The sequence below is a fragment of the Anguilla anguilla genome, chromosome 12, assembly GCF_013347855.1.
Source record: "Anguilla anguilla isolate fAngAng1 chromosome 12, fAngAng1.pri, whole genome shotgun sequence".
NCBI classification, from domain to species: domain Eukaryota; kingdom Metazoa; phylum Chordata; class Actinopteri; order Anguilliformes; family Anguillidae; genus Anguilla; species Anguilla anguilla.
In genome coordinates this window covers 20,101,739-20,129,737 of record NC_049212.1, presented here as the reverse complement: position 1 = coordinate 20,129,737, position 27,999 = coordinate 20,101,739, and the positions used below count along the sequence as shown (strand labels likewise).

The following is a 27,999-nucleotide window of genomic DNA, read 5'->3' as shown; positions in this document are numbered from 1 at the left end:
AATTCAGTTACGGTTAAGGGGTAAGGATGAAATTTGGTATCGTAGGACCATTTCCAATAATATCCAGACATAATTTTTTACAGGCCATTGCATTTTGCAATCACTTATTCGTATTGTCATTTGTTCATTATTCAACTGATTGCTGGTTCCCTGGTCATCATGAAGCTTAATAATGTCGCCTTATAATGTACTTGAATCCATAATGCTGTGCCATCACTTGCATTGTTCCCTACAGAAGACAGTAATTATTTCCAGAATTTCTGAAGGTTACACTCACAGACATACTTGGATTACTTTCCATTGGGATGTACATTGTGTTTTCTTCAGTCAGATTAATGCAACCCCATTAAAAAATCATCTGCTCAGTAATTCCATTTCAAGGTTCCTTTGATAGCATTTAATTTAAATCAGGTCACTTTCATGAAGAATATTTTGTAGCAACATACAGCAGCGAGTGGACATATCCTGTATCCTGGTAGGTGTCAACCTAAATGAGGCTGGGCATTGTATTTGAATGGGAGGAGCTGGGAATTAAATCTTGCAGCCAGAACTGTTGGGCTGGTCTTCCCTCTTGAACAAGCAGAATGAAACATCTTAGAGCACAAATGTAACTGCTGGTGTAAGAGATGGCCTTTTTATATGAAACATTCTTAGTCACTAATGCTCATGACCACATCACACTTAGCATGTAAATTTAGCATTGTAATCATTCCCTAATCTGGAGACAGTGGGGTGCCACCATACATATTATTAGTGGTTGATGTGAGCAGCTTCCCCTGCCTCATAAATGTATTAGCGCCTTATAACTTCATTACCGGCATCACCTTGCAGTCCTTCAACGTGTATTCCGCACAGCCATTTAAGTTCCACAACCTTTTCTGTAATCCTTTTGCCATCCCTCTTCTGAGAAAAGTAATGAATCACCTCTGGAGTGCAACAGCTCCCACGCTATTACTGAATGCCCCTGGGGGGCCACATGGGGGAGAGGGGGAGGGGGAGAGAACACATGACTTCCACTGCCGCAGCTGAGGTGCGGGCAGGCACCCACAATTTCAGAAATGAACGAGACAGCGAGGGGGCAGACACTAAGGAAGGGAGGGTAGATGAGATTAATCCTGACAACGCCTCCTCCCTCTCTTTTTAATTTACGTTCTAAAATAACTAACACACTCTAGGATGAGAGCCAACTACCCTGTAACCTTCTAATCATTCCTTGCCAACCGATGCAGAAACCTCATCAACAACTAACCGGTCTCCATGGCAACAGGAATCCGCTCAACATTTCGACACAATTACAAACATATTCCCATATGACTGTGAGCATAACTGGGTTTTTTCTATCTCTCTGTAAAAGACAGGCAGTAGCATGGTAGGAAATGGTCTCCCTACTGACCCGAAAATGACTTGCACTCAAATGTTGTACTCTGCTTCAGAAAAGCTTTCCAAAAGTCAATGCAGCTCAGCCCAAGAGACCCAGAGACGTACACAAGACATGGAATATCCCATTACATTTTTAATTTCAGCAACCTCTAGATAAAATGCAATATGCATTTTCAGTACAAAATCTTTTTTTTTTTAAGAAAGAGAAGGTCCGCAGTTGCTCCAATAAAATATGTACAAATGTATATATTTTTATATCTATATACACACAACATTACAGTAGATATATGAGAATCGGATTGCTTTTATAGTGTACAGTATGTGACATGAAAATCACCTGGATCATAAAAGGGAATACAAAAATATACTATACGGAGCAATGGTACAAGTTCACAATAGATTAGAATCTTAGAATCTCTGTATTCTAAAAAATAAATAACACGTTGCATATTTTTGGGAATGTACACTTTACAATTAATAATACATTGAAAAACTCCGTAAAAAATGCTTTCAAAACAATCATAGAATACTTCATGACACACAATAGCAATCCCGTATTGTACACAATAGAGAAAAAAAAGAAATTTTTCAAAATTAAATGAACATTAGGACAATATATTTCTCCCATGACCAGCTTGGCCTGTTAAAACAAAAGAAGCTGAGTAGAAAGATCCGGAATAAAGATGCCCAGCTCAGGTCAGCACCTCAGGGAGCAGGAGGCCCAGCACTGGCAGGGCACATCAGAGGCCTGATGGATGAACTGTGGGTCAATGCACAGCACACTGCAGCCTTCAGGCAGGCGTTCAGGCGGGAGGACCTCAGTAACAACGACGCTGTACACCTCATGAAACACAGGCCAACAGCGTTCCCAAAGTTTTACCCAGAAAAACAATTCCCATACCCTGGGTTTGTTTGTTTTGTGAAGGTTTGCATGCAGCCTCACGTAAGCTTTTCTCCCATTGTACTAAACAAGTGCTTTCTTCCATTCTACCAGAGGGAAGATATGGCGCTTGGTCAACAACAGCAAAGTACAGTAAACCCTTTGGATTCATCCCCTTGCATCTCCAACAGGTTATTGAGCCATACAGCACTTTAGCAACTGTCCTTCACGGTTTCTACTCTTATTGCACTTGCATTCAAATTTAATTCAAACACAGTGTCTTGAATTTTACCTGAAATTTTTGAACTTTTTTTTGGTACCAAATACCACAGTAATGGAATTCCTAATGGAAGGGAAGTTGCTTTGATTTTTTTTACGCAGTGGCTTTCCTAGTTTCAAATCTCTTTCATCGTTTCTCCTGTAGGTACAATGCATGTGGGAGATTTGATTGTTATAAACAAGCATATAAAACATAATTAATAACCATATAAAATTAAATATCAATCCTTCTCATAAAAAATGTAGTGTACAGCAGTGGCCTTTCTTCAACATCGACCTCTTGTTCAATCTACTCCATCAGATTTCTTGTTTCACACTATTCACTCCTGTTAAGGCATTTATGATAGTGTTCTCTTGGCAAGACATTCAGACAGTCAGATCCCTCTTTTTTGTAGACGTGTCCTAAATTCTTCAATCCTTGAGGAAGGTGGTGGTTGGTTCCAATCCCAGAAAGGAAATTATACATCCATCTCCCAGCAGACCTGATCATGGCCAGTCCCAGTAAAGTGAGTTCTCAAAACAAAATATGAAAAAGTCTTTGTTTTTAAAGATTGGGGAAAAAATCTGGTAAAGCCTGAGGAAAGAAGAAGAAGCTGGAATAACTCTCTCACATCTCTGCCCTGCGGTTGGCTGGCTTGTCATGCGCTCCTTCCTCATCATCCTCCACAACCTCCTCCTCATCTTCCTCCTCATAGTTCTCTTCCTCCTCGTTGGCTGCTCCCAATTTTCTGACATCTCTGTGTTCTTTTTCTAGGCCCTCGTGTGGTTTCACGTTAGCCTCCAAGACATGAAACACAAGGAGATATACTGTAAGTATAAGGCTCCATTGAAGCTCAGCAAAAGCACATGCCATAAGTGCAAGGTGGATATACGGCTATGTCACAGACCAGGAGTCTGCATTGGAGGGACACAACTGGCCTCATACTGGTAGAGTGCACAGACTTCAGCCCAATCTGCGTGATGTGGGTGCTACAAGCTGTAGCTGGACAAACACAATTCCATTGTGATAAAAAAAATATATTAATGTAAAAATATCTATTAAAAAAAGATATGAGCACAGAACAGATGCATTCTGTTCTACTCACCCTTTAATAAAATACATGGCTTTGTAAACATAGACTCCTATGGGGATGACCGGATCAGAGAAGGATAAAATGTTCTGTTTCGGTGGTGCTGGATAAACCTTTCTGGCAAGTGAAATGATTTATACTGATGATAGACAGAATTTTCAGGACAGGCAGACAGGATGTTCCAGAACACTGAATGATAGAATGTTCTGGAAGGATGGCACAATGGTGGAATAGACTCTGTTTCTTACACTGAAAAGACTCTGGAAATGTGAAAATTTCTCAGAGGAAATGTTGCAGTGCCTAAGTGCACATCAGAGAAAAGGGTAAACTGTACTGTCTGCTACAGATGCAGAATGAAGCACTTGTAACTGGACACTGAGGAAGGGATGTAACCGATCCTCTGCTCGCTGAACTGCAGCACACAGATCAGTCTATTGTTACGGAAGCAGTGTAGGCACGTGAACGCATATGCATGCACACAGACACATGCAGACACACTCACGCACACATACACACATATACACACACACACATGCGCGCACACACACGCATCTGTCTCAAATACACACAGAGAAGCGAAGCATGGGGACAGGCAAACTAAATTTCAAAATACTGAAGGAAAAATTCTCTGCTTACTAACTAAGCCCTTAAAAAGTCCAAAGCCTGAGGTGTGAATTCATTTATTTTCCAGGCAGTCACTTCAACAACCCACATAGTCACAGCTAAAATAATTTGCAAGTGAGCCAAAAGTATCTGAGCTGCATAATGACCTGACAAGAAATCAATGTGACTTATGTGATGGCAAGGAGGTGGGGGGATCTTTAAATTGCGAATCTAAAACTAGAATTCAATATTTTGGCCCTGGTTTCCATTCCAGTCAATTACTGCTGTGTAAAAGACAGGGCTATTTTCAGTGTCTAAGTGTTAGGGGGTAAATTAAACATTCAGACTTTTATAAGAGTGATAATTATTACAGATTAATCAAACTGTCACCACGAGAACCACCTGACATTTTTCCTTTGTGTAGTGCAAAGAAAACTAGCAAATTAACTGAAGTTCAATTCCAAAAATGTTTTCAAATTCCTGTCCCGTTGTGCCAATCGCTCTCTTCAGCAGATTCACCAGGCCAGGATAATTACTACCCCACCCGTTTAATAGCAATAGGTTTCTCTGGGTAAAACCCTCAATATTTATCACTGGAGAGACCGTACACCCCGCCTTCCCTCCTGTCTCAGCCAGCCATGGTCTTTTTAGATCTTTTAACTAAAAAAACAGGGTAGTGCCGTACTACTGTTTAACAAGCTGAGCTTGTACCTCAGAGTTCTGGGTTTGATTATCAGCTGGGGCACTGCCATTTCACCCTTTACCAGACACTTTACCACAAATAAATCAACTGTATGTAAATGTTGTCGGTGTAACTTGCTCTCGATAATAACGTCTGCTCAATGCTGAAATGTAAGGTGTTCCATTGTACTTCTGGGCCAATGACGCAGATCAGAATTTTAGGCATACAGGACAGTGCTTACATCTTGTACACCTTAAACTGCTGATCCAATAGTTTTGCTTTCTCCACACTATGAAATCTACATACAGTACATGTCCGGTTGGAGGAATAAATAAAAGACAGATAAATATACACTCACATGTTCCCTGTTGTCGTCATTGTACGGGTCTTCTTCCAACACCTCTTCCTCTCTCTTCTGGTTCGCCAACAGGAGGACAGACACACAGTAGGAGTTTCACACGTGTTTGTACAATCTGGTTACTCTTAGGCACATCACATTACTCTAAATATTACAGACACCACTCAATATTTATCACTCTGAACACAATAGACCCAGTACACATCATATTGAAAATTACTTTTACAGTATGCAGAACTCAGACCGTGAATATGTCAGACTGTGTGTTGTGCAGAACAGTACTGTAGGTAAACTTTGGTTGTGTGTAGCCTGTAAGGGTACACACGCTTGTGGGTCTGTAGTATGTGTGCGGGATGAATGTCCACATGCATATGTGAGTATGTAAGCGTGTGCACATACGCGTGCGCACGCTTGTGTGTGTGTGGGCAAGCGTGCGTGCACATGCATGTGTTTATTCTTTCATCTCACCTCCTCCTCTCCCTCTTCTTGGTACTGCTCATCCAGGGCGTCTTCTTGTTGGTCTGGATTTCCAGCAATCTGCATCAAAAACCATAAAAACCCTTTCCTGTTACGTTCAGCTACTCACACACTGACCGCACCGGAAAAATGGTCATTTTTCAGCTGGGATTAGCATCACTAGGACCATAAATGCAGTACACTGTTCCTCCCCTCCCCTCACCCTTACATTCATCACCCACTATTTATCTTGCATGCTCACAAGCATTTAATAAATATTTATATATTTTTTAAAAATGAAATACCAATGGCTCTTGCTCTGAAATGGTTAATAAACATGCTGCACATATAAATTGAAGTTTTTGATAAACTACTTCGGTTAACAAGTGTCACAAATCATTTACCAGAAAATGCCACTGTTAAACCTGGCAGGCATATTATTGATACAAATATACCAATACATTCATTTTTAAATATTGATATTTTTAAATACTGAAGAATATGACCCTTTGATTAACTGGTTATCCTATGTTAGGTGCGCTCCTGCAGTTGCCCTTGACCAAGCCACTGGCCTCAGAACTGGAGTTGGTCGCCGGGTGCTGCACTGTGGCTGCCCACTGCTCCTAAGTAACTAGGATGGGTCAAATGCAGAGGACAAATTACCACACGGGGTTCAATAAAAAGTATATCTTATATCTTATCTTATGTCTGCACTTATAAAAATAAAGTGTCACCAATAGGCTATGTAAGGAAAACTTTCCTCAAATTTATGCAGGTATATGGCACTAAAATGTAAAGGCACTCATATGGTAAGTTAACGTCTCAATACTCTTCTTCCTATGGCTATTCCTAAAGTGTGCACTGAGTTTGGCAAGAAGGCCTTCATGTATTCTGCAGATGGGAACCAAATTCTATTGGTAATTATTGGCAAATGTTTTTAGCTGTAATTTGATTGCTTTTTGCACTTGATTGTATTTTTGTACTTTTTGCTTGTCTTTGTTGTTTTTGTATGCTTTTACCTTGTATTCACTAAAACTAAATGCGTTGCCCGTCTTGGCCAGGTCTCCCTTGTAAAAGATTTTAATCTCAATGGGACTAACCTACATACAAAAATGAATACAACCCAATGAATTGCTTCTCTCCTCCATCAGGCTCTCCATCTATTTCAACTCCTTCCTAATTCCTTCCTTTATCCATTTTTCTAAATAGCCCCCCCCTTTCTCTCCAAGTTTACTTCTGCCCCTCTCCCTCCAGCCTCACCTCCAAGGCCCCTCTCCCCCCTCTCCCTCCAGCCTCACCTCCAAGGCCCCTCTCCCCCCTCTCCCTCCAGCCTCACCTCCAGAGCCCCTCTCCCTCCTCTCCCGTCTCTCTCCACCACTGCAGGCTTTGGGTTCTCATGGGCCCGCTGATCCAGGTTCCCCCCTGGTGGCCCCGCCTCCCCGCGCTGCGCCTCCTCGAACTCGTCCTCGCCCTGGTTGTTGGGGTCGTCCTCAGGATTCAGGTCCTTCTCCGCCAGGTTCTGGAGGGGCGGGGGACATGCGGGACGCAGTGAGACCGGCGCAGTCGCAGGTGAGTGAGTTTAGCATTCCAGCTCAGCTTGGCCGTTTCTGGGGACCAGTTCCCTTTGAGGTCATATAAGGTACAGCGTTTCACAAAGCTGTGTACTGCAAAATAATCAAACCCACGTCTGGGGTCAAGAGTCTAGTGCCCTCATACAGCCGGAAAACTACTGCCTGGCAACGGCTGAAAATGACAGCATCAATCAGGAAGTCTCAGCAGCACTTGGAGGAAGGGCTGAGAAAACTGAGACAATGAGATTAGGGGGCAGCCATGGGTCTTGCTCAGTAAGACACAGATTAAGTGTGACCAGAGTTGAAAAATAACTGGCTGTGTGTAGTGTATGTATGTGTGAGGAATATGAAAACCAAAAAGGGTGGGATGTATAATGAGTATGAACAATATGTGTGTGTGTGTGTGTGTGTGTGTGTGTTTGTGTGTGTGCTGCCTTGGAAATCATTTACATTTTGAAGGCTTGCGTCAGACTTAACAGCTTTCTAAGAATCTTTGAAAGGCATACAAATCACTGTGAATAAAATCAAGAGTTCTAGAAAAATTACATTTGCAATTTAATGTGTAATTTATGAGAAAATAACTCCATAATGCGAGAACCTGCATATGAATACATAATTTAACTCACCCCCTCCGGATGTCTCCCACGGCCCACTTCCTGTGGTCTCTCCTCCCCTTCCTTCAGTTTCCTCACTGCAACAAGACACAGTTACAGTCTACTGCCCAAACAAGCCCCACACTCACAGACACGCCCACACACATCAGCTGACCAATCTGTGACCTTTGAGCACCTGTCCTCTGACACGCTGCTTTCATTAATGTAACATCTGGCAAAGGCCTGTGCAGCACTACACAGAATTGGGGCAGACCCTATACAATGGAAAACCAAGAAGGGAGAAAATATTATCTTTATACTAACGGTCTGAGCATGGGAACACTCACTTTCTGCTTCCTTCTTCCAGTCTTCCTCACCTTGAACAATGCCTGTGTCAATATGTTCATACTGCATCCTCTGTCTGCAAGACGTAAGGCAGAGATGTGGATTCAAACACAGTGCAGACAAATGAAACCGGAAGATATGCAGAGGGTCACCATTTACAGTATGTGCACATGTTTTAAGCATGTGTACATCACCTTATCTACCAAAGCGAAATGAGAATGTTTGCAGAACGTCAAATGGCAGTGTGCCATGCCAATTTTGGAATTCCAATTAACATAGTGTGTTATGTCATCCTTCATAAAGCATTGAATTTAACTTAATATTAGGTTATGTTATGATATGCATGCATCTGAGCTAGAGTGACACAGCTATAGTGGTAGCATGCACAAAATAATAAACTCATACTCTAGTTGCGGCATCTTTTCCCGCTGTGACCCTTGACTTTTGACCCCTGACCTGAGCTGCTGCTCTCGGAGGAGCTGCTCCTTGCGATTGGCCTCCCGGTGCTGCTGCATCTCTCTCTCCCGCTGAGCGCGCAGGAGCAGCTCCCTGTCCCGCTGCGCCTGCCACCGCTGCTTCTGCAGGGCCTCCTGGCGCAGCTGCAGCTGCCTGCGCTCCTCCGCCTGCTGCGCGGCCAGGCGCTGCTGCTCCTGCTGCTGCTCGTACGGAGACTTCACCCGCTCCGCCTGCGCGGGCGGCTCCGGCCGCACGTCCAGCTGAGGTATCTGTGCGAGGCGCTAAGAGAGAGGCGGCGGTGCCATACGGCACGGCAACATTTGCGGTCATTACCAGCTCTAGAGCGACTTTATTAAATCTGTTCTAATGCTCTGAATAATGTGCAGCATCTTTGTGTGTTAATTCACTGTTTTTTTTTTTTGCAATAAACTTCCAGAACACTCCTTTACGTAAGAGCATACAGCAGAGACTTAATCTACAGGAAGCGGGGAGGATGCATTATCATTGGCTACATTTTGAAGACCCACAACCCTCCGGCATAATTCCCTCTGGCATGCTATAACACTAGAAGTAATTTAACTCGCAGTAATTCATCTGAAGTATGTTTCACATTCCTACACTTAACGCACAGGCGTGTGAACACATGCACACATTTTATTGTTCTGTAGAGGTGCAGGATTTAAGTGCGGCTAGATGTTCCGGGTTATTTCCACAGGTGGCTACATTTACACAGGAAGTCATACATTCCAGCTACTGCCCATGTATTTCATGTGGGAGTGACAGGAAAATACCAAACCACTGTGGGTTTATCATAGCCCTTCCCAGGTGCTGTAAGGGAACCACATAGGTTGGAAAGTAGCCTGTTCTGCTTTTACCATAGGCTTGTTACCATGAATAAATACCAGCATACAAATGTACAAAAAAATAAACAGTTAGTTAGTAAAAATGACCACAATTGGTTATGTGTATCTGCCAAAGAATATAGCTCTTCAATTTCCAAGCAAGAGAGATATGGCATATGTTATTTGTGCAGCAAAATAAGTGCTCATATTACAAAGGAGAGGTATTTGGAAAATAACCAGGCATTATTAAGTACTGCTACCTTACCTAGCATGCATGTTTGTGTGATTTTGTGTACTTACAATATCTGTGGAGGCAGACTTAAGATGAGCAGAGTTAGCAAGCTAATGAAAACACCAGCTAGGTATTAACAAATATGTCAGCCATGTGAGTTGACTAGCTAGATATTCAGAGGTTTTGATCACTGCTAGACAAATATAGCTATCAGTACCGGCTATGTAATACCAGAGATTCTATATAGTTTGCTATAAATGCTTGAAATGTTTTAGATAGTGCTAAATATAAATATTAGTCACAAATATTTCCCTGCCAAAGCTTTTGGGACGGTTGAAGCCGTCTCATCACAACAGCAATAACAGGGTGAGGAAAAACAGGTGAACAGACAACTGAGGAAAACAGCTGGAGAAGTTACAGCAGTGCTGAATGGATGGACATCGTCTTTTCAAAATGGCTCTCACCTGCGCATCTTGCCGTTTGTCATGATCCAGAGCATTCTCGTCAGGCTGACCGTGCTCGGCCTCCTCACCCTCTTCCTGGGGCTGCTCCGACTCTTCCAGGTGCTGGGGCTGCCCCGCCTGCTCCATCTCCTCCTCCGCCAGCTCCCTGCGTCGCTCCTCCTCCTGCCTCTCGCCCGTCTCCCCGCCCCGCTCAGGCCCCGCCCCTTGGACGACTGGGATATCCGGCCGAGCTGCATGCTGGGATACAGCCGGCTGCTTCCCGCCCAAGGGCACCAGGGGGTGCCTTTGTCCCTCCTCCACCTTTGGGGCAGTCAGATTAGGACATGTGCGTTTGAATGGGCATTCCACAAATCATTTCAAATTTTCTATGAAGTATCACACAAAAGGCATCTTCAGTTCTGGGACCGAGTGGAACACTTCTCTGGATAAGAGCTGAGTAAAGGCTGCTTCATACTTTCTGTGTTCCGCGTCCGCGGACAGCTGCGGACTTGTACCGGCCGCGCGGACGCACACGCGGTTCCATTCATACTACAATTGAGGGTCCGCATCGGTCTGGCGTTCCACACATGCGCATTTCCCGATCTACACTCCATTCCAGTTCCATTATCTCTGAGTGAATGCGTAAGTGAATGCGATGATAAGAAAACTTTTGGTTACGCTGACCTATAAAATGCTATTCCAAAAGCAAAATTAGACATTCTGCACATCGTTAGAAAGCTTATACTCTCACCTACTGAATAAATGAATTGTCAATCAAGACAGACTGTACTAAAAAGGGTGACAACGCCGTAAACAACAGGTGTAGTACTACGCACAGCTATTTTGGAATGTACCCAGGCATCACAAATGCGTGTGTATTTCACAAACGGATTGTCTAAGACAATATATGACCACTCAGTCTCAAAACGGACATCTCTACACGTAAAACCAATGGGAAGGTTGTATATTTATTCAATATTTAGTCCCAGATATTGACTGTATAATGACATGGTATCATTTTTTAAAACTTTGTCTCGTTTATTTCGTTATTCAGTGAGCAGTGTTTTCACTGCCGTATTGGCATATCTTAGGGCTATTGTCGGGTTTATCTTGTTGCTATGACGGAATACGATTTTTGAACGGTGAAAGAATATTTTTATGAATGCCCAGCTAGACAATATAAATGTGGGTAATAGTGGATCTCCTCGCACAACTCTGTTCAAAACAAGCATCCAATTTTGTTATCTGGAGCACGTCTGCATAGGGGTCCGCGCGGACCCTCGCGGACATGGGCGGATGATGACATTTATGTCACGCGGACCAAAGCGGACCCTCGCGGACACGCGGACGCGGAAAGTATGAATTAGCCTCAACGGTATAAACGCTCGTACCTGGGCCTGTGGAGCCACGTGGGCCAGCTGCTTTTGGGTGTTGTCCACCCCCAGGGCAGCAGCAGTCTTGGCTGGGGGCGGTGCTGGATTTTGACCCACCTGCCGTAGACTGGGCATCTTGTTCAGCGTCTCCTTCAGCTGCTTGTACTCTTCTACTTGCAGCTTAAAGAAGCCAAAAGATGAGCACAGAGATTTACAAAGAATATTTGAAAAATGGGGCAACAATTAAGATTAAAATGGAGAGTTAGCAATGATGTGCCCAGTATCTGCCAGACAGGCACTGCACATGCAAAGAATCAAGGCCAATACCCCACTCCTAGCTCATGGGTTAAAGGGGTCAAAGGGCAACACGTGTGTTGCTGCACGCATAGCGACGGCCTACAGGAGCCTTCAGATTAGTGAAAACACGGGTTGCTTTAGATTAGAGAGCCGGCGTACTGTCAATCCGCAGCACAGAATCAGTTCCGTCGATTCCCACAAATAAACATCCCTCACCCAGTTATCTCCCCATCTCCCCCCCTCGTTAGGCCCTGTGCTGTTTTTCCTGTTGATTTACACAAGCGTGCAGCATGCAGTGCAATCACCTCAAAATTGCCCCAGGGGACTGAGAACACCCCTGCCAAAACGACGGGACTTCACCTATTACCACAAATTAAAAAGCCTCAGCGAGCCCTGATAGGAGTTTGTAATGAATAACTAATGGATCTTAAAACAAGCCTTTTCCTCTTAGGCTAAATTGACTAGCCTCATATTGTCACACTGAACAATGAATGCGTAAAAGAATCACGCAAGCTAGATGAACTGGGTCTAATTGGCGCTGTGAAGAGGCAGGAACAGTAATAAGCAGGCAGAACTGCTCAGATTGGGGGGCGGGGTGAAGAGAGGAGATGGAGGGATAGAGGAGACAAAAAGACCAAGAAATAGGGGGATGTGCATAAAGCTACATAGAGAGGGAGGTATAGATGGGATAAAAGGATATAGAGAGAAGAGAGTGAGAGAGAATGAGTGGTGTGTGTGTGTGTGTGTGTGTGTGTTTGTGTGCTGTGTGCGTGTGCGTGCTTGTGTGTGTAGGAGAGACAGAGAGTGAGAGAAAGAGCAGGATAGAGAGAATGAGAAGGAGAAATAAAGACAAAGGGCTGTTAGTAAGCTGACCAGTGTCCAAGCGAGGCAAGACACCCCAAGCGTTCAGCTCCCCCTCAGAACACCGCCAGACTCTGCGCTCATTGGAATGCAGCGTGCCCCTCATGCAGCACAGCGCCCTCCCCCTGCAAAACCCGCCACCGAAACCCAGGCATGGCCCCCTGACCTGTGCAGTCGCCAGCGCACTCTTGTGGTCCTGTAACGTCAGTGCAAGTCGGTCATGTGACGACTTTAAATCCTTGTGCTGTTGCTATAGTGAACATCGTACAGATCAAGCACTGATGTTAGGAGAGGTTTCCCTACCAGCTGCTATTTCTAAAAGCCTGAATGCCCATACCGTGCACCAAGCAGTGCAAATACATTCTGCGCGATATAGTATACTCTGGACAAAACAAAACACATCAATATTAGTACTAGTACTATAACAGAAAGTGTATAATAATGGTATCAAGCATATAGTTATCTGATTTATGTCACACCCACTCCTTAGGCCTTTACAATTCACTGTAGAGGGTCCATCTAAACTAGGTCACCCACTTCCTAGCCCCCCCAGCAATTCCACGCCCCGCCCAGGCCCACCCCTTCCTTCCCCCGCCCTCCCTCCCAGCAGCTCTGGACTTCCGCTCACCCTAACATCCTGCAGCTGGACGTGAACATCCTGGTGGGCCTTCCTGAGCTGTCTGTTCTCCCCCTGCAGGTTATACACAGATTCTGAGCAGAGAACAAAAGGGAGAAAGAGAGAGAGAGAGAGAGAGAGAATGAGGAAACTGTACTGGAGTGTAACTGCTGTGGGAGACACAGCTGAATGCACATCACATTATGGAGAAAGCAGCTGTCATTACAGAACTAACAGTTCATATCGATTAATTCACTGCTCAATGACCCGCACGTCCAGTGGCTCCCCCAGCCGTAGACCCATACCTACTGTGCCTACAATAAAATAAAGGTTTACGACTTGACTTTCCCAATGAAAAATTGCTATGGAATTAAAATACAATTGACTACAGCTTGGCTAAGAATCATCTTCACTGAAATACAGTAGACATGTCTCTACATGGTGCCCACAGTGTAGTTCCTACACACAACCAACAGAGGGAACCAAAGCCTGAGCTGAAATAACAGCTCATTGAAAGCTGATGGCAACTTAAAATTGGTATCAGCACCACACTTTAAATTTGATCTGACTGATACCTGTCCTATTACAAATCCGCAGCCCTAGCCTTGACCCAGCATTCCTTGCTGTCTGCCAAGAGATTTTGAGACAAGTACCTAAAGTACCTTTTAGTTTGGAGAGCTCCAGCTCACTGGCTTGCTGCAGCTGGTCATATTTCTGCCTGTGGTCATCCAGAACCTTCATGTGGCCCCCTTTCAAGGCCTGGTGCTCATCCTGGAGGCTGAAGAGCTGCTTTTTCAGGTCATCATGCTGGTTCTGAAGCAAAGAGCACACAAATGCTTTGAGTAAACAGTTGACGTTTGGAAGCAACCCACAAATGTGAGGGTTAGGGTTTGAATACTGAACTTGGTTGCCATTTCAGTTTGGTTGGGAATAAGACATTGTGAGATTTATATATGTTTCTATTGTGTGTTTAATAAAGCTGGGTTTTCATAGTGGACCCCTTATCCAAATGAAAGACCATGTGTGCGAGTGTGTTTGAGTATACTGACAGCTCCAGAGACACACACCAATGGTTTGTGTGCACGTGTGTGTGTGTGTGTGTGTGTGTGTGTGTGTGTGTGTGTACAATCATGCAACAGCATTTTAATGTTTTTTTTTTTAATGAGCTAGTGTTTATTTACTCACCTTGAGCATCTGGTGCTGCACATGCAATGAATTAAATCTGTTGCTGGAGTCTTGCTGTTAACAACAAGTAATCAACGTTTAAAACCATGTCCCGTTACACATCTCTAACGCATATTAAAAGCAATCACATCCATGTCTGCTAATCCACACAAACTAAATGTATTCAATGGCAGACAGACAAAAAAGTCATTTAAACCTCCCACAAAAAGTTGTAGATAAGGTCAGTAATGGAGAAGGGATATATAGGAAGAATTAGACAGATCACTTTCTACTGTCATTGTATCTGGCTCTGGAATCAGCAGAGCCCCAGCTCATAAAGTGCAGTCACGACTGACCCCACCCCCCTTCCCTCAGGCACGCACAGACATCGATAATTCAACAGCGAGTTTCCTAAAGCAGAAGTTCCTTCTAATTCCTATATCACAATTTCAATATTACAATGCATCTGCTTTCATCTAGTCAGACAGACAACTGACTGACTGTAGAGACAGTGGCAGCACATACATATATGTACTGTAATTATTGGTCATTTGTCCAATTGTTTATGTTCTTCTATTGGCCACTTGATGGCCACATCCTCCATCCTCCCTCATCAAGATATTACGTTGATTGGGTGGCTCTATATACAATTATTATAATAATTACAATTACATCACACAATGGTACGCTATACAGTTCTTACCTTCTCCTTGTTCAGTGTTTGTTGTGCTTCCAGTTTGTACACAAGGTGATCTTAGACAAAAACAGTAAAAACATAAGAGCCTTAGCAGAAGAATAAAGTACATCTAGAACATACCAAGGTCATGACAACTTCAATACTGGGGGATTTAAAGGGAGGAAAGACATGGACTGAATGAAACCTTCTTTGGCCTTCTTGTGCTCCAGTCTCTCTTTCTGCAGGGATTTCTCCAGCCTTGACCTGTGTTCATACACCACTGTGAAGAGAGAAGGAAGCAAGACTCAATGAGGCGTTCACTGCCCCTCACTGTGGAAGCGTGCACATTAAGCCCTGGCCTGTACTAGGAGCTGGGCGATATGGTCAAAGATATTATCACAATATAGCCTACATCTCAATAATGCTGTATGTAATGGCTGAAGAGGATTTGCAACTTAGGAATCAAAGAAATGATGGACGATGCCTGAAATCAAAAGGGATCACGGACAGCTTAAATACCCAAATATCCACAGCAATAGATCATAAATAACAGATAATAAATAACAGTTGACAATCAGACAACATTGTCTTGGACAGAATCAACAAGCTGGCATTTAGTGATAAAATTACACATATATAGCTATACAAATACTGCAGGACCTGCTATATGAATCATTTGCTAATGGGAGTCATGCAGGACTTTAACTTTGATTCAAAAGAACACTAACTTCATCATCAATCATTTATTGGGACAGTTCCTTGAATTACATTAGCAGGCTTACAGGCTCTCATGTTGTAGCAATACATTGTTTATAAGTTAATAATCAAACAATCTGTAACCAGGATCACTTGAGAAATTTTTTTTTTGATGTCAGCATTCTGAAAAAAACATAAGGCTCAGGAGAATAATGACCTTAAGCACTGCTAGCAAAAAAATGCTACTCTTTTTAAAATAAGAAGATTACAAACCATATGCTCCTGTCTTAGAGAATGTGGCCAATATGTGTTGTTTAAGCCTACAGAGAAACTGAAAGTGACTGACCAAGCAATGTACAAGACGGACACACAAAGAAAACCTCCAGTTCAAAGCAAGCTTAGGGTTGGTCCTTCTGGGGTCACAAAAGACATGGCACCAATGAGGAACACTGAAAGGGAGGGTAGCAGTCCACAACAGCATAGGCGGCATCTAACTACCTTAGACTGCGACCAGCAATGATAACAAATACATGCACCTGTCGGTGTGTTTTACTGTAGCCTAAACAAGATTTATTTTCAGCTCATTATACTGCTCCCTCGGAAACTTGCTCCAACCATGCTAATTTTGTACCTAGCACCCAGTTATTGAGGTGGAGCGTACTGCCAGTTTTTTAAATCCATAAATCAGTTGTGTGACCTTTCTTGCCAACAATGTTCTGATCCCAGTCCTGAGGCTACATTCTCAGTTGCTGTCACTCCCAGTTCTCATGATCTTCCTTTCTCAACAGGTGCTGTTGCAATGCTGTGCAAACAGTTGCATGGCTTATTCCTGCACCATTACTGGCTGTTGTATTTCTCTACAAGCGAGGTGAGTTGAGGAAAACAGACGCAACTGGATGCAAAAACAAAATTAGTGCATCAAGAAAATGTGTTATTGTGGCAGATTTCCTCAGGATAATTATAATGAATGTTTTATTGACCGGCCAAACCCCATACGCCCGCCATTGGCCTTTGTGCACCTCGGCACACCGGTGCAGGCCCCACGCTGTATAAAGTCCACACGCCAACGACAGGGACAGAGGCACCCACGGACAAACACACGCACACCCCGCACAGCCATTTCTGTCAGTCCGAACATGAAAAAGAGGAAGGGAATGGCCATTCTTTTATTCAGACTTGAGGCAGGTTGCAAAGACGAGCCCCTCAGGACTTCAATAACGGCGCCTTATTTCTGTCCGATGCCCTCCTCTCTGCCGTTGCCCCGCCTGCTGATTTATTGAGCGAGGGTGGCACAGCCGAGATCGCTTATCTTTCGGTCTCAACTCGTTCCAGCTTGCTTTTTTGGCCGCTCCGCTACCTGGCATCAGTCAACGTGAGCTACCATCTTCTAGGGTTCAGCAGACGGCAACTAAATAAGGGAGCAGTAATGACTATTCCCCCCCAAAACTCCGACCTGTCTGTCGTACATCACACAACCCCTCTGTCAGCCTGCCAGTGGAGGGAGAGCGTTGCTCATCGCCTGCGCCCCTATAAATCACAGAGCATCGCGGGCTCTGAAGAGGAGGTCTCTGCATTCAAACTTCTCAAAGTTCTCACGCATCAGTGGAAGATGGCAGAAGAGGTCATCCATCTCTTATTTTTTAGCTTTATTACAGGAGATATTTCTGTGGTGGACCGATGGCCATGAGAAAGGTGCTTCGTGCCCAACTAAGGGCTGGGCACACAGACACAAAACTTCCACCTGCAGATTTCACTAAATCAATTAGAAGAATCTTCCAGAAAGCTTCTATTTTCAATTTGATCTGCTATCCAAGCCTTTTGGGTTCCGAGTCCAACGGCTATTGTCAAGTATAAATGAAAGCAAATGCAGTTAATGCACATTTTTAACTATTGGAACAGCAATAGTTTCAACTCATTTCATTAAGTCAGCAGCAATGACCAGCCTACAAACTCTCAATGAAAAGACTGAATGCTCTAAGTACACATTCAATTTGAACTGTGCCTCTCACCACAACGCAAGTTACACAGCTAAGCTAACTAATCAGACAAAGACTATTCTCTGCAACAGTCTTATAGTGTTGGTACCGTACAATAGCCACAACAGTGCAGGGCCTTCCCACAGATTCTACCCAGCTACCAACAGTACGGCCTTGCCATTGTACACCCTACAGAACAACTGTCGCTGTAAATTATGACCAAACCAGCTCCACGAGTTTCAGTTAATCTCTGTTAAAACCCACGGTCATGTACACTGCCCCGACCAAAAAGTGTATCATGCTTTCAAAGCTCTCACTCGACACTTGAAAGTGGCACCATCTGTATCCATCTTGAAAAGAATCGGTTTTGATCCCACCTTTGTCCAAGTTGCATACACTCCATTGTAAAACAGTAGCGTGCATACAGACAGAATTAATCAGATTCACCAGGACTTCTCTGCTTTCTCTGGCCTGTCTGACCTTTTGCCGGGATTGTTTTTTGTTAATGGTACTGCTCATCATATTATTCCGTACACTGACAATCTTATTGGTATTTCCCGTGTCCCCACGTCCGTTTCCCATTTATATCGTTTAATAATTGTAGCTCATCCTCTGGCTATGAAATCCATGTCAAAGTTAATCTTAATTACATCTTCCTGCTCACCATCTCTTCTTTGGGTTACCCTCCAGGTGCTAATACAACCTTCATGCTTCACAATCTTAGGTACTAAAATTCTTCCGTAATGCATGTATCGTTCGAATGATTACCGCGGCTGTGTCTGCTAATCTTTGTCTTACTCTTCACAGTACATTAACTTCCAATGAATCCAATGTGTGCAAATGTGATTGTAACTTTACAAAAACCAGAGCACCCCATTTCTACAGCAATTTTTCCAGAAGGCTTTAATTCCCTGGATGAAATCTATTAACCATCTTTAGCACAATGACTTAGGAAATAGTGCCGACATTCCACCTGTCCTAGTCAACAAAGGAGCAGGTGGTATTTTTTTTTTACTGGGTATTTATTTTATGAATGACTTAAGGGCACTATCAATGCTAACACAAGGTCTAAAAAATAAAGCCTTGGAAACCAATGTTTAAGAAATGGAAAGCTGTCGCAAGGACAGTGTCGAATACTATCATTAAGAAATCTTTGATGATTAACTCTTCAATTGCTTAAAAATATCGTTTATATCAATATACCACAGTGTATTCCATTTCCTTAAAGGATCAAACTTTATCGTTTGGGAATTAAGTATTATAATGTCACAGTGTCAAAAGTTTCTCTCCTGCTGGAAGGAGAAAGGGACATCAAACAAAAAACTAATTTTGGCACTGAAGTTTAAATTTGAGGTTGCTTGGTAGTTTGTGGACTTTGTGCAGAGACAGAAGTCCTGAGGTCGGCAATTTGTGTGACCGCAACAACATGAGATTAATTTGATTTGGCCTTCATCCATCTGCTTGGTCATTTTCTGAACACGTGTTTGTGGTTCTGCTGGAATGTGAAACTGAGTATGGGAATCTGAGAGGTCATGCTTATGCGACTGTGCTGCTCTTCGCTGAATGAGGCCCTTTAGCCTCCTCCCACTTCCGTTTGTTCTGTTAAGGAGTTGAAGCAACCCCTTTAACAGGCCCTCGGAGACACTGCATGTGCGTTTGTATCCATACATGATCTAATCGTATTGTGCAAATGGAGGGAACCAAAGCAGCAAAAGGCTGTGGAACAAGTAAGCAGAACAAGGGTGATTTCCTACAGATGGGGTGAGTCAGCTGCATCCCCTGTCCTATTAGGCAGCGCACCACTTTTTGTTTTTGGCCTACCATCTACATACACCCAACCCCCACTGGGACAAGCCTACATTGGGACTCGGCCCTTTTCGTCACAACATTAGCTCATTTTCTCAGTCATGGCTGCGGTGAATTTTGCAACACATTTGGGAGTGAAAGGGTTGTGCCATCACATTACAGAAGTGACATTATTTATTAGCAGGCTTGAATCCTACTATGAAAGAAATCTTAAATGACTCATTTTTAGTTTAAAACAAAACGTAAGATATGTAAGAAACATGCACTAGTATTTTGTTTTGTTCTGAGTAATAGCATGAATCCGTGTTCCCAAAAACAAATATCTAGCCTAATCAATCCTCACCAACTAGTAAACATGCCTGCTAGTCCATACCCTTGCACTATCAGCATCAAGTGACTACAGGGTGCTCAAAATGAGTAAGAAATAAAACTTTAATCAATTTCTGTGTCCCCTCAGCCTCCTGAAAGCCAAAAATGATGTCCCTTTAAATCCAACTTCACTGCCCAGATAAGAAAAGAGAGAAATTGCATGTATAAACTCTGGCACTAGGAAGAGAGTGACCCACAGAAGAGAACCAGTGACCATATTAGAGCCCAAACCTCCCAGGCAGACATGACAAATCGCTCTCAGAGTCACTGCCAGCAGCCAGGCTCTGCAGATCAATCAATGTGCCTTCCAGCTGGAACAGATGGCTTACTGGCCAGAAATAAAAAAATAAACAAAAATAAAAATGCGTCCTCTAACAGGGAAAAAGAAAAAATAAATAAGGGCAACAAGTCTGACTGTAACCAGGGACAACATTTTAATACAATTTGAGGTAACCAGTCCAACCAATCGAGCAATAGCAGGAATGCTTAGCAACCAGACATAGTGTTTGAAAATCTGAGGCAATAACCAATTTTATGCATACACTGAAAAATAAATAAGTCTGAAAGGGACATGCCGGGTGTAACAGAATTGAACTAGAAAAGGCTTATTTCATGCTGAATACAGAGTTTTCACCTCAGCAAGCCACAGTAACCGCCATCTACTTTAACAGGGGCTTTATATAGCCTAGATACCTTTGGTTTGTGGCAGATCAATACAAGCAACACCTGAGCAAGCTAGTATCAGACTTAGGAGCAACCAGATGACAAGAAATCCTCTAAAAAGAAAGGTCAGTCCTCCTTATACCAGCTCAGAGATTTCCCATAAGCCTGTGGGACACATAACTGTGCTACAAAGACAAGCTCCTCTGTCACTTTTAAACTTATTATTGCTTATTATTATAAAAAAAATATTGCACCGCCAATTTCTGGGATGTAAAATTTGTTTAGGCAAATTACGTTTAACGCAACAAAGACTCCATTGCCTGTGTGCAAAAGGGCAGTAAACCAGCACCATGCGAACACAATCACTGCCAACCAGTAACCGGCAGACAATCAACTGTGGGTGCCTATGCCAAGGCCAGTCTTACACAATCCATGGGGGAGAGCCAAATAATTTCAATCCTGAGTACAGGTAATTTATAGGATATTACACATCATGCAAAGCTTATTTTGTTTGTTTCTACTTGGCTAGGCATGAAAATAATTTTTCAAAAATGGAACAATAAGGTATTGTTTGTATTCCTTGTGGCGATTGTGGTTTGCTCTCCAGTTAGCAGGGTGCCTATATCATTACACAACCTAAGCAGTATAGCCTAATTCCATCACCTCTCCAGGGAGGAAGACTGTCTCAACAACGTTTCCACACCAATGTAAAAACAAAAGTGCGGTTTAATCACTTCCTGCTGAACTGAACCAAGATTTATGTTCCTATTGTTTGAGGCAGATTTTAATTCCAATGATTGCACTCTCTTGACAGCACTAGCAGCATTTGACGAATTAAAAGCAAAGCAGCCAAGACACAGACATGCAATGAACAAAAAAAAAAATCAGTGAGAACTATAGTGCAAGCAGATGAACGGGGACTTGGTGAGACATAAGGGGGAGGGATGAAGAAAGAACAAATCTACACCAATGATAAGTCAAGAAGACCCAGTGGGTGGGCTGAAATAAACTGCCGCCACACAGTTCACGATAACGATAAGGTGAATGGCCGCATGTTCCTGTTCCCTGCGTTTCCTTGGCAGCGTATTCCCCACAACCGCCCCCACCCACCTCTGTTCTTACTATGCATCTCCCACCTCTTTCATCCGAGCATATATTTGATTTTATTGGCCTTTTGGACACATGATGGTAACACCGACTACCCAAAGTCTGTTAGATCCCTTCCGATATACAGCAATCACATGACATCACCCTGACTTTACTGAGAAAAGTGGGTGTCAATCTCAGTTCCTGATGGAAGGTTTGTATATGGTTGTGCATGTTCCAAATATGCACAACTAGCCAACTAGCTGTACACAACTGCATTGATTGCCAATGATACAATGCACTAAACAGAGAACAATTATGCAATCTTCAAGCGCAATTGATCATAGCATCGTAACACGTAGTATGTATGGTCTGAAATCATAGGTCTTTCACAAAAAAGCCGTTCCAGTGTGAACATTTCTTGAGGATGTAGGCTACTTCAAATCATTCATCACACCGCACAGTGTTAAAATGGACAGATGCCAGTGCGTTTAAATCTAAATGTACTCAGCTGGGTGACTCATTCTTTTCAGACACCATTCCAGTGAGTGGATGGACCTCGCAGTCTGGTATTGAAGCCGTAGACTGAGGTCAGCAGGGTGTCGTCCAAATGACATGCCCAGGGATGGTGGGTTCCCGTCCATCCAGCTTTTCCAAGCCTCATCGCACGCCTCCTGTGTTCAAACTGGTACCTGTGCTAGACGCACAATGTACTTCTCCGGTACAAAGACTGCGCGGCTGCGCGTACTGGAGAGGGAAGAAATGTAGCAGACAGAACCTGGACTGCGAATGACAGCATGTGAGTTCAACATTCTCCTGAGTTAAAGAAGGAGGCTACAATGATGTGGATACAACACCATCCAAGATATATAATGAAACTTTCAAAACTTATTGGAAAAAGAAAAATAATGGTGAAGAAGTTATGTTTTTAATACATAAATTCAGTGCTTTCGGCAAGTCAAAGCTAGAGAACAATGGCAGGATGGTGAATGTGACTTTATACATGAAAAGAACAAACAAGAATGGCCCCTTTGTAGACGACCTTTCCTTGTTTCTGCATGACTTGGGGGTTCTGGGTAGGAAACGCAGGTTGTTTACATCTGAGGTTTCACAGGATGGTCCTAACCCTTCTGAATCTGGCCGAAAGGTGAAGGGAGGGGACGTCAATTCACCGGGACTGTAACCCAACTCAGCCAAGCAACTATAGACAGGTGAGAGCCAGGCTCCTTTCGAAAGGGACAGGCCTTGACCAGGATATCGAGACTGAACATGAAGGTGTTCTCAGAAAGGGAGGTGTTCTCCTGAAACTTCCTGGACTGAGTGACCTATTCCTACTACACCTTCCTTTCACCTCTTCCCGAGGCACTGCCCAGTGGAGCAACTGATAAAAACAGTATTGGCTATCACTACTTCTGAAAGGACACCGGTAAGGAGAGCAGGATACAGCTTCCTTCCTTGTAAAGGAATCTGGGTGATACTTGAAATATCACCCTAAACACCACCTATAAGACCTCAGGACATGTATGACATCACATTAGTTCTGGTATTGAGTAGAGCGACACGATATTTGCAAATCTCTTAGGGGGTGTGGGTTGAGGTGGTCCCAAAGGGTAAGCACACACCTAACAAGACTACCTCTTTTGCCCTCCAATTTCACTTCATTATTTTTTACATTTTTAGTGTTTTGCAGCTGCAGCTTATCTAGAGAGACTTTCACAGCTTACATTTTTAACACAAAATCTATTTAAACAGCTGTATATTTACTGAAGCAATTCTGGTTATACGCCTCACTTAAAGGTACAATGGCTGGACCCCGGATGGGATTGACAACCTCTGAATTATAATCCCAGTCAACAAAATGATACCACACTGCTGCCCATTCAGACATGAATATCGTTTGCAATTAATGTATGTTTTGCATAGACTATGTTGATTTTTACACTGCATAACCCATGCAGTTATTACACAATTTCATAGCTTGCTTATGTCTGACTCTGAATAATAGCTATATATCCCAGAACCCATTTCTATAAAATAACTTCTCTGTCATAGGGGATAGTACATCAAACATGTTAAGGATCGTAGTTATGCTTGCATCCATGAACATTAGTTATATGTGTAGCCTATTTGTTTGTATGTACTCATGCATTTAGTACAACACCAAAACACATTCCTATCAATATATCTTAATGGCAAAACAGACATTATTTAAAGCGCCTGTGCTATAGTTGAACTCTTTGGGATCTAAGAGCAGAAGGGAGTCTCGGAGAATATGAGCATTTCGAGGGCAGACAGAGCTAGGACACAGTAATCTGTTTCCTGGTTTCCAGGCAAATCAAAGACATTTTTGAAATGACTGGAAGAAACTGAGCATGATGCAGCTCGTGCTCATGCAGCTTAAGTTCTTCATGAATTTGCAATGAAAAGCAATGAGTCCTGTGCTGCAGACACAGAAAACAGAGTCAGTAAAATGGTTATATGTCTTATCTCCAAAAGCAATATTCACATACAATGAAAGCTGAAGCTGCTGTGACTGCACAATGTAGGGTGACTGTGTTGTTTGTACACCCATACAAGTGGCTAGGTTAGATACAAAGATAGTTTTACACAAATCAAGGACTTCTGACTAATCTTGCCATCTTGGGTCTATAATTGCAACACCAGGCAATGAGGGACCACATGTGCTTCAAGCGGTTACCTCCTGAGGCAATCGACATAAATGCGATCCTCAGACTCCACACTTGTTACTTATAGCCTACTTAAGGGCTACAGGGGAGCACTGCAAGTCATCCAAGAGGCTATCCTTACACAACAGCTCTCATTGACTCAAAATCTCAGGTGTCTTTTTCCAACTCTACACCCCCTCAAGGGCAACAGATATCCATGTGTTCTCATTATTCTCACAGGCCCTCTTCCACATATTCTCTGTGTGACTTTCTTGGACATCTGGCCTTATGCACAAAACTGTAGTGGATTTCGTACTAAATTTTAGCATGTAAACAGTTCTTAAATTGTCTGTAAACATGTGCACAAGAATGCATAAATCACATATATGTTTTATTTATAAATTGAATTTCACTTATGTTTTAACCATTTGGGCTAAAAACAGAGGAGCTTAAATCAGTAATACAAAGAAAGAAAGAGTCACCACTTACTGGAGATGAGACTAAATTATTCAGATGTTTTGGTATATTCTCTTCATCAGGGAAATGGCATTATATTCCCATGGCAGTCTTATTTGACTAACTTAATAGTTTCACTATTGGGCACAAGCTTATTTTAGAGAACTTATTAGAGATTTATACTGCATATCACAAGAATGTGCAGGATATTGAGTGGATGCCAAGTATCACAGTGCTTTCAGAAAGTGTTCATCCCTCCTGAACTTTGTCTGCAGTTTGTCCTCTTACATGTGAATATTTCCCACTATGCCAACCGAACAAACCCAATAGCACTGGGGAAAAAATCTAATTGAAATATATTGTAATTTCACTTCGCAACACAGAAAAATGAGAAATAGTCAATGTGGGTGAATAGTTTCAGTAGTTATTGTTTGTAGTAAATTATAATGACCGTAGAATATTAGCCATGGCAAGATGGGGTCCATTAAAAATGTTCGGCAGTAGGCTATGAAACTCATATTCATACATGAGTATGTATTGGACAGCATTTCCAAGCCTACATTCTTCTTCGTGAAATGAATTACAGAATAAGGATGAGTGGAGTCAAGGGCAAAACAATATTTGGATATATGGATATTTTCGACATGCATCAGTGGGTTGCCTTATGATGCATGCCGTTTCCAATAGTTCGGTATTCACTGCTTGTCCCCTGCCATAACTGGCCACCCATATGCTAATTGAGGTAATTAAAGATCGATCGCACCAGTGCTCACTCTGGTTTTGTGCTACAGAAACCTCGGCTATAAATAGGTCAATACATTAAAGCTGTTTCGTGGTAGAGTCGAGACTGAAATTCTTATGCTAGACTACTCAGAATTAGCCTGAATAGATAGGCTAAGCAAAATATTGGTTTTACTCGGGGCTGTACCCAGTAGCAACACGTCAGTGAGATTAAGCACTGCTATTGCAATACTGAAATTGTGTGATGCGTTTGCAATTGGAAGGCGACATCATATTGTCAACAGCCAACTGTGTAAATTGTGACTTATGAATTGTGCTATTGGTCTTCTTGATATTTAATGCTAGTAGTCATAAACATTACGCAGTATGCTAGTTTGACAACTGAAGCCTTTTTTATACATGGTGTTAACTCAGTCTACGTGACCACAGCGTTCATTGGTAGTTGCAGTAGTCTTGGAGACATGTTCTCAGGTTTTTGGGTGGGCTACTTCTAACCAGACTCGGACGTGATGGGATTCATAATTAATATAACCTCCGCACGGTTGAGCGCGAGGGAAATCGGAACACACGAATCCGATTTCGTATTCTGTACCACATCCAATGACTAGAAGAGCAGATGCAAAATGCAGCATGCGATTAGTATTATTATTATTGTTGTTGTTGTTTTGACAGGAAACAATAAACAAAACATTCCGACAACAAGGTGCAAACAAATCGAATTCTGCAGGAACTCACTAGAAGACCAAATACCATGCACTGAAGTTAGTTCACATGCGATTGTTTTAAATGTGCATTAATTATGTTAAATTATTGTATCCTTAAACTTTAAGTTCAGTACTGTAAAAGTAGAGCGAGATGTGATAGCAAGCTAAAAATCCCACAATAGCTAGAGCTTTCTCATCATAGCCAACTCAGTCTCATGTAAACGGTGTCATTATGGTCTTTTTAGGCAACGTTTAAGATAACTTCATACTGCACATCCGTTCATGATTTCTTTTGATACCCATGTGACACTTAGAATCGGGCTGTTCAGCTGGGCTGAGTGATATCAAATGTGATTTATGCAAGAAGAATGCGAGCTCAAACGTAAATCCAAAGCAACGTTAAGAAGATGCAATAAAGTCGCAACAATCTCAGAAGTGATCATTTGTGGGCACTGCTAGCGACAACAGACAAGTGAACACCACAATACAAAACCTGCCGACAACAGTCTTTAGCCTACAAAATGTCGAAAGTGCTAGGTCTTTTTAAAAATTTTGCCAGCTGCCGACATCTGGTAAAATGTTTACCTTGGAGCTGCGCCGAAAGCGATTCCTGATGCTGCTGGTACTTGATTGCCATTGCCTCTGTTCTCTTCAGCTGTTTGTGCATTTCGTAAGAAAAAATGGTCCCATAAATGAATCCAAAAGTCACGGTGAGCAGCAACAAAAACTGGAAAATCTTTTTTTGTTTTCTGGAACACATTCCGTTGCCCATATTCAATGCTTCTTCACACTGGCTGTGCGAACAGGCTGAGACTTAATTCAATTCAAACTCCAGCAAACTTTTAGCCCAGCCTTTATTCCTGGTTCTGTTTCACCGATGCATCAGCCGAATAATTTACGGAGGGATCGATTAGAATACTATACCGCGGGAATGCAATTATTTCATGCAAGGTAATCGTTGGCTAAAGCATAGGCTGGCCTACTCTGTGTGCGATCAAATGAACGCAAATAACCGTACAGTCCTGTCACACTTTCTTCGCTGCACTTTACAATAGTCTCTGTAAGTATCCTGTCGGTAGGCTATTGAGTTGTCGCTCAGCTCGCTAGCCAAAGTTTTCCCAGTGGTCTTCATTAGATAAAGGGATATCGGATTATAAAATATACTGCCACTCTTCCCCTTGTCCAAAGAAGTACTCCAACCTTGCATTTAAACAAGACAAAACTAGCACCGCAGAAAGTTTAGCAAAGGACTTGCAAGGAGTTCCTGTATCTATTTTGCGAGGCCTACAGGATTCCTTTAGTATAAGTTACGTGTCACCTATGAGTAGTGCTGTCCAACAGCAACCCAGGAGGAAGTCCCTCCCGTGTGAAAAGCTACATGCCCCCTTCCATATTCCCGCCCCTACAGAAAATCAAACTTTATCATTGGATACTGAGGTGTTCTGTCAAACTGCAACGTGTTAGACTTGCTTTGATCTGGTATATTGTGACAAGTCGTAGTACTTGTCACAATATACCGATAACTACTTTATTATTTCCCCACAGAATTGGGTAGGCCCGTGCCATTTGAGTTCCATTCGAACAGAAAGCACGTAGACTACTACTTTTGTATTGTCCGCGTTTGTTTATATTAGCAGCGTTCCGCTGTGATAACTGGGG

At 42.8% G+C, this 27,999-nt stretch overlaps 1 protein-coding gene across 5 annotated transcripts; it reads right to left on the bottom strand.

Moving 5' to 3' along the window:
* Window positions 1-1,493: 1,493 nt before the first annotated feature.
* On the bottom strand, window positions 1,494-27,690 carry golim4a (golgi integral membrane protein 4a). Of its 5 annotated transcripts, none has more exons than XM_035385465.1 (16): window positions 26,926-27,690; window positions 15,383-15,457; window positions 15,205-15,254; window positions 14,523-14,576; window positions 14,000-14,150; window positions 13,350-13,432; window positions 12,888-12,971; window positions 11,582-11,743; window positions 10,212-10,511; window positions 8,674-8,954; window positions 8,220-8,293; window positions 7,906-7,970; window positions 7,045-7,227; window positions 5,721-5,789; window positions 5,253-5,309; window positions 1,494-3,317 (listed from the first exon to the last, which is right to left on the bottom strand). In XM_035385465.1, exons 1-16 carry the CDS (start codon window positions 27,110-27,112, stop codon window positions 3,147-3,149), a joined length of 2,046 nt encoding a protein of 681 aa, XP_035241356.1. In that variant the 5' UTR covers window positions 27,113-27,690; the 3' UTR covers window positions 1,494-3,146. The 5 variants fall into 5 exon arrangements, with proteins under 5 accessions (XP_035241356.1, XP_035241357.1, XP_035241360.1 ...); XM_035385466.1 differs by having other exon boundaries at window positions 8,250-8,293; XM_035385469.1 differs by having other exon boundaries at window positions 11,681-11,743.
* Between the last annotated feature and the right edge of the window lie 309 nt (window positions 27,691-27,999).